The sequence below is a fragment of the Nicotiana tomentosiformis genome, chromosome 12 (assembly GCF_000390325.3).
Source record: "Nicotiana tomentosiformis chromosome 12, ASM39032v3, whole genome shotgun sequence".
NCBI classification, from domain to species: Eukaryota; Viridiplantae; Streptophyta; class Magnoliopsida; order Solanales; family Solanaceae; genus Nicotiana; species Nicotiana tomentosiformis.
Genome location: NC_090823.1, coordinates 28,699,471 through 28,706,804, shown reverse-complemented (window position 1 = coordinate 28,706,804; position 7,334 = coordinate 28,699,471). Strand labels below are relative to the sequence as shown.

Sequence of the window (7,334 nt, the reverse complement as noted above, 5' to 3'; positions counted from 1 at the left end):
ATTGATCAGGTTCATTGTACATTGCGTGTTATGCATGCTAGTGATACAGAGGCAGTAGAGTTGGCTTCTTATCGGTTATGGGATTTAGCGATTTTATGGTATGATAGTTGGGAGAGATCTAGGGGTCCGAACGCTCCTCCAGCCGTGTGGAAGGAATTTTCTGAGGCCTTTCTTCATCACTACTTACCAGCTGAGATACGATGAGCTAGAGCTGATAAGTTCTTGAACCTTCGACAGGGTAATATGAGTGCATGAGAGTATAGTATATAGTTTGATTCTTTATCAAGGTATACTCCCCATATGGTGGCCGAGATGAGTGATAGGGTGACCACATCTGATAAATGAGTGCACAACAGCCTCCTTGGTAGAGGGCATGGATATTTCCCGTATTCAGGCTTATGCCCAGACCCTTCAGGATCATAAGTTATATGCTAAGCTCTCTAAATGTGAATTCTTGCTGAACTCAGTAGCATTCCTTGGCCATGTGATATCTGATGCGGGTATTAGTGTCGACACTCAGAAGATCGATGCAGTGAAGAATTGGCCGAGACCTACAACACCGTCAGAAGTCCGCAGCTTCCTGGGGCTAGCAGGATATTATAGGCGGTTTGTAGAAGGGTTTTCCTCTATATCAGCACCATTGACTAAGTTAACACAGAAAACTAAGTTCCAGTGGTCTGATGCTTGTGAACATAGTTTTCAGGAGCTAAAGAATCGATTGACATCCGCGCCAGTGCTCACTCTCCCAGAAGGAACAGAAGGTTATGTGGTATATTGTGATGCCTCAGGTATAGGTTTGGGGTGCGTATTGATGCAACGTGGGAAGGTGATTGCTTATGCATCAAGACAATTGAAGAAGCATGAAAAGAATTACCCGACTCATGATTTGGAATTGGCTGCAGTAATATATGCTTTGAAGATATGGCGGCACTACTTATACGGCGTCCATGTTGACATCTACACAGATCACAAGAGTTTACAATACATCTTCAAGCAGAAGGAGTTGAATTTGAGGCAGCGTAGGTGTCTTGAATTACTGAAAGACTACGACATCGAGATATTGCACCATCCTGGTAAAGCCAATGTTGTGGCAGACGCTCTCAGCCGTAAGTGAATGGGAAGCTTAATACATATTGAGGCAGGTAGACAAGGGTTGACCAAAGAGCTTCACCTGCTGGCCAATATGAGAATCAGATTGTTGGACTCTGATGACGGAGGTGTTACTGTACAGAATACAGCAGAATCATCTTTGGTAGCCGAGGTAAAAGCACGGCAATATGAAGATCCTACCTTAGTAAGATTGAGAGAGGGAATTCAGCAGTGTAAGATTATAGCTTTCAAGATCGGAGGAGATGGGACACTAAGATACCAGGGCCGATTATGTGTACCTAGTGTGGCAGGGTTACGAGAGAAGATTATGATTGAGATTCACCAGTCCCGATATTCTATCCATCCTGGCTCGACAAAGATGTATCATGACGTTAAGGAGCAGTATTGGTGGGATAACATGAAGAAGTCTATTGCAGAATTTGTAGCCCAGTGTCCTAATTATCAACAAGTAAAGATCGAGCATCAGAAACCCAGTGGATTGATTCAGAATATAGAGATTCCGACCTACAAATGGGAGGTGATTAATATGGACTTCATTATTGGATTACCTCGCTCTTATCATAAGTTTGACTCCATCTGGGTGATAGTTGATCGACTTACAAAATCTGCCCATTTTCTACCAGTTAAGACAACTTACACGGCTGAAGATTATGCGAAGTTGTATATCAAGGAGATTGTTAGGCTTCATGGTGTGCCGGTATCTATTATATCAGACCGAGGAGCTCAATTTACGGCTAACTTTTGGAGGTCTTTTCAGAAGGGTTTAGGCACACAAGTAAATCTCAGCACTGCATTCCATCCGCAGACTGACGGACAGGCTGAACGTACCATCCAGATGCTGGAAGATATGCTACGAGCATGTGTTCTAGATTTTAAGGGGAATTGGGATGACCATCTGGCACTTATAGAATTTGCCTACAATAATAGCTACCATTCCAGTATTAAAATGGCCCCGTATGAGGCACTGTACGGGAGGAGATGTAGATCACCAGTTGGATGGTTCGAAGTCGGTGAGACAGAATTATATGGGCCAGATTTGATTTACCAAGCCATTGAGAAGGTGAAACTGATACAAGAGCGGCTGAGGACGGCACAAAGCAGGCAAAAATCTTATTCCGATGTCCGACGTCGTGATCTGGAATTTAAGGTTGGTGATTGGGTTTTCCTGAAGATCTCGCCGATGAAGGGTGTTATGCATTTTGGGAAGAAGGGTAAGTTGAGTCCGCGGTATATTGGGCCGTACAAAATTCTTCGACGAATTGGACAGGTTGCTTACGAGTTAGAATTGCCATCTGAATTGGAATTTGTCCACCCGGTATTCCATGTATCTATGTTGAGGAAATGTATTGGAGACCCTTCTCGGGTCATCCCTATCAAAGATGTACAAGTTACAAAGGATCTATCATATGATGAAGTGCCAGTGGCTATATTAGATCGACAAGTCCGCAAGCTGAGAACAAAGGATGTAGCTTCCGTGAAAGTATTATGGAGGAACAAGAATATAGAAGAAATGACATGGGAAGCAGAAGAGGAGATGAAGTCTAAATACCCTTACCTATTCCAGAGTGAAGATAACGAGGATGCCGGGGGAAAGAAGGACGCATTATAAGGTGAAACGGCTCTATGAGGTAAGCAATAGCTTGTGAATACTCTTTTTTTAAATACAAAATGGTAATATGCAGATAATGTACATATTCATAATGCTTTGTATAGTCTTGTAAGGCCATAGGTTGGGTTTAACTGCTTGCAAGTTTGGCTAGTGTCCATGTTATAAGGGAAACTCAGCCGGAAATCTCCGTCGGAATCCACGATGAGTTAGACACCCCATAAACCCTTACATTCGAGGACGAATGTTCCTAAGGGGGAGAGGATGTTACAACCCAAATTCGCATATCATAGATCATGCCGTAAGGTAGTCGACGTAAATCCAAGAAGAGATTATCTTTGAGATGATAATAAGTTAATCCTATTGGTCTTAAACGATACAAGGGTGTATAAGAGTGGTTAACAAGTATTTGAAGTTAAGCTAATCAAGGATGTTGTAACCCGTATTTTCGGGTAACACTAGAGGTGATTAATTGTCCCAAGAGGTAATGTTTTAATGTATTTAAATCATATAATATCCGTATCATAAGTCTTGAAGTCAAGCGAGTTATGAAATAAAAGTCGATAAAAGTTGTCGCAACTTAGGTTTATAATTTTACTTAAACTTTAGGTCAAATGTTACTGTATTTTTCTCCCAATGTGCTTGGAATTATGGGGTGATCTACCTATCAAATTGAAGATCTATGAGTCTAGTTTCCAACGCATTAAACCGTTCGTCGATACGATCTCGGAATAGAGAGATATTCGCGTTTTCGCGAGAGTGCGCCAAGCTGCTCTCTATGGGGCCCACAAAGGCGGTTTAAGACATTTGGACATATATAAGATAACTCAACCCCGTTTTAAGTCATTATTTTTCAGTATATTCAGACCTTATAACCCTAAAAACATTCTCTCAAGGTTCTCTCATGATCCAAGACCCAAACAAAGGGCAAACAACACAAATCAAATGTCGGGAATCCCGTGGTGCTAGTAAGTTTCTTGTTTTTCTTGTTGTTGCTGATTTTTGTGTTGTTCCAGCTCGTGTGGGAGGTTGTTTTAAGTGCTTTATGTTCTGTAAATACACCTTCAAGTTTTTAATATCAACCCTAGGTGATTTCAAGTCTTCTAAAGTAATTCTAGTGCCGAAAAACCTGAATTAATTGCTAGTTTCGCTTCCTTGTTCTTGTGGCAGAATTGAAGGGATATTTCGTGGAAAATTAAGGTCAAATTGGAGTTGTTCTTTCTGTTTAAAAGTAAGGAACCTCTTACTCTATATATATTTAAGATTATCCAAGTTGCAGCTAAGTCGTTGAAGCTAGAACTTGTGAAATATATATCGAAAAGCTTGGTAGTAATGTTGTTGGTTGGTGGACTGTTTTGGAGGCTCAATATGATTATTAATGATGTTGTTTGGGCTGTTTGGTGATTGTATTGACTTGTGGGAAGTCATATAAATAGGGGAGGTGCTGTCCGTTTCATCGTAAAATAGGTTGTGGTGGATACATAATAGTTACGACGCTTAAACGATAATGATAGTGCCATTTCTCTTATTGTAGACTAAGGAGTCGTGACATTTGCATAGCTTGAGGTTGGGCAGTATATACAAGGTATGTGAGGCTATCCCCTTCATTCTTTTGCACGACTCCAATTGTACATAATGTAATGAACGAGCTCCCAAAGATACTCTACTCTTAGAAGCTAGCAGTACTTACATTGCTGCCCTTCTTATGAAACGATTGATATTGATGTTACTTCTCTTATTCTTATATTATCAATGTTGTTGGTAGTTCCTGATTCTTATAAGTTTCTTGATGAAGAGTTAATCCTAATAACGTGTACGAAGGATACCGACCTTACGTCACTCCGAAAGGTTCAAAATGTGATTCCAATGAGTCCAGCATGCATCATATATATGTATCTATTTTACTCTACCGAGCCGCGCTATAGTTGGCCGGGTATGGCACCTATTGTGCAACCACTGATCAGTTGGGTTTTACCGAGCTCCACGTGGCCGGGTACGATTCTACCGAGCCCTATGATGGCCGGGTACATTTTACCGAGCCTATTATGGCCGGGTACGATATGATGATGATGATGCCCACAAAGGCATATGTTTTAAACGTTTATGTATATATATATGTATGTATCATGTATTTCATGTCAGTAGCCCTCAGAGGTACCCAGATGTCACAGGTTGTATATTCCCTATCACTGTTTACATTACTGTTCTTACTTATGCTTTCTTGCCTCACATACTCAGTACTTTATTCGTACTGACGTCCTTTTTATTTGTGGACGCTGCATGTCGTGCTGCAGGTCCTGATAGACAGGTAGACGTAGCTCCCCCACCACAGTAGGCTGTCCAGTTCAGCGGTTATTGGCGAGATCCCTTCTCCGGACTTGCCGTGGTCTTGGTATGCATTTTTGTTATAGACATTATGGGTATGTCGGGGCCCTGTTCCGGCAATGTTGTAGAACTTATGTTCCTTTAGAGGCTCATAGACAGGTGTCGACTCATGGTAGCTCGTACCTTATATATAGTTTCTTGACAGTCTTGTCGTCTCATGTTATGTATGTTCATGACATTATCTTTCATTGTTGGATGTTCATGATCCATGTCTACTATTTATATTGATCTTGTCGGCCCTTAAAGATAATAAGGAAGGTTAGATAAAATGTACGTTGGTGCTCGGCAAGTATGGCCCGGGTGCTAGTCATGACCCTCCAGTTGGGTCGTGACAAATCATCTCTCATAGCTGAAGTAAAGGAGAGGTAGTACGAGGACCTAGAGTTGATCGAGTTGAGAGAGCGAGTTCCGCAACAGAAGAAGCCGTTTGTTGGAACTCAAAGGAGATGGGGTTCTCAGGTACAAGGGTTGTTTGTGTGTTCCAGATGTAGCAGGGCTACAAGACAGGATTATATCAAAGGCACATTATTCATGGTACTCCATTCACCCCGGGTCGACGAAGATGTATCATGACATTAAGGATGTGTATTAATGGAACGATATGAAGAAGAACATTGCTGAGTATGTCGCTCAGTGTCCTGGTTGCCAACAGGTAAAGATAGAGCACCAGAACCCCGGATGGCTAATGCAGACAATAGAGATCCTGACATGGATGGGAGGCGATAAACATGGACTTTATCACAGGTTTACCTCATTCTCATCGTAAGTTCAACCCCACATGGGTGATAATCGATAGGCTCGCGAAATCAGCTCACTTCCTACCGGTCAGATCTACATACACAACAGAATATTATGCCAAATTATACATTAAGGAGATAGTGTGACTACACGGAGTACCAGTATCTATTATATCTGGCTGTGGGGCCCAGTTTACAGCACATTTTTGGAGGTCATTTCAGAGAGGTCTAGGAACTCAAGTGAATCTCAGCACAATTGTTCATCCACAAACTGATGGACAAGTCGAGTGCACAATTCAGACGCTCAAAAATATGTTACAAGCATGTGTATTGGATTTTAAAAGAAGTTGGGATGAACATCTACCTCTTATCGAGTTTGCATATAATAACAGTTACCTCTCCAGTATCCAGATGGCTCTGTACGAGACTTTGTATAGGCGCAAGTGCAGATCTCCTATAGGGTTGTTTGATGTTGGAGGATCTGGGTGACATGGGCCATACCTGGTTCAACAGGCCATAGAAAAAGTAAAGCTTATCCGGGAGCGACTGTTCACAGCTCAGAGTCGTCGGAAGTCATATTCTGACGTGCGGCAACGAGATTTAGATTTCGGGATTAATGATTGGGTATTCTTAAAGGTGTCACCTATGAAGGGTGTGATGAGGTTTGGCAAGGAAGGCAAACTTAGACCACGGTATATTGTGCCATATAGGATCATTCGGAGGGTGGGCCAAGTAGCTTATGAGTTAGAATTGCCCTCGAAATTGGAGTTTGTCCATCCGGTTAATCACGTATCCATGTTACGGAAGTACATTGGTGATCCTACCCGAGTGGTGCCCACAGATGATGTACAGATTACAAAGGACTTGTCATACGAGGAAGTTCCTGTTGCCATCCTAGACCGGCAAATTCGCAAGCTACGGAATAAGGAGGTAGCCTCCGTGAAGGTCTTACGGAGAAGCAAGAATATGGAAGAGATGACGTGTGAAGTGGAGGTAGAAATGAGGTCTAAATACCCCCACCTATTTCAAACTGAGATATGGCTCGAGATGGGATACCTCAGCACAGCCCTATTCAGGACAGTAGGTCCTCAGGTAAGCTCTTGTTTTTGACGTTTTGAATTCATAATAGACAGATATGTGAGGCCAAGTGTGGCATGTATAGTATATTTTCTGGTTGCGCACATGGTGGTTTTAGTTTAGTGTACGGAGGAGACTCAGGCAAAAAAAAAATTCCAAGGTATCTAAGAGTAAACATTCGAGGACGAATGTTTCTAAGGGGAGGAGGATGTTACATCTCGCATTTCTCGTACGTTAAAGTTTCGTCTTCAATTAATTGACATAGACTCATGGATGAGATTATCTTGAGGTTAGCATATTTATGCTATTTATAACAAGCGATAAGTAAGTACCATGAAGGATAAAAGGGTACACGAATTAAAGAAAATAAATTTCATTGAAGGTTGTCGATTTGTGATAAAATAAGGTTCGAGCTATAA

At 41.8% G+C, this 7,334-nt stretch overlaps 1 protein-coding gene across 1 annotated transcript; it reads left to right on the top strand.

Moving 5' to 3' along the window:
- The first annotated feature begins 5,702 nt into the window (after positions 1-5,702).
- Positions 5,703-6,948, top strand: LOC138902400 (uncharacterized). The gene is made up of 2 exons (XM_070190265.1): positions 5,703-5,753; positions 6,352-6,948. Exons 1-2 carry the CDS (start codon positions 5,703-5,705, stop codon positions 6,946-6,948), a joined length of 648 nt encoding a protein of 215 aa, XP_070046366.1.
- The last annotated feature ends 386 nt before the right edge of the window (positions 6,949-7,334 follow it).

What these genes read in the sequence shown, in the direction of transcription:
- LOC138902400 (XM_070190265.1), top strand. Translation starts at nt 5,703, where the DNA reads ATGAAGAAGAACATTGCTGAGTATGTCGCTCAGTGTCCTGGTTGCCAA. An exon ending in AGTGTCCTGGTTGCCAACAG is followed by an intron (nt 5,754 to 6,351) that starts GTAAAGATAGAG and finishes CTGGTTCAACAG; the next exon opens with GCCATAGAAAAAGTAAAGCT.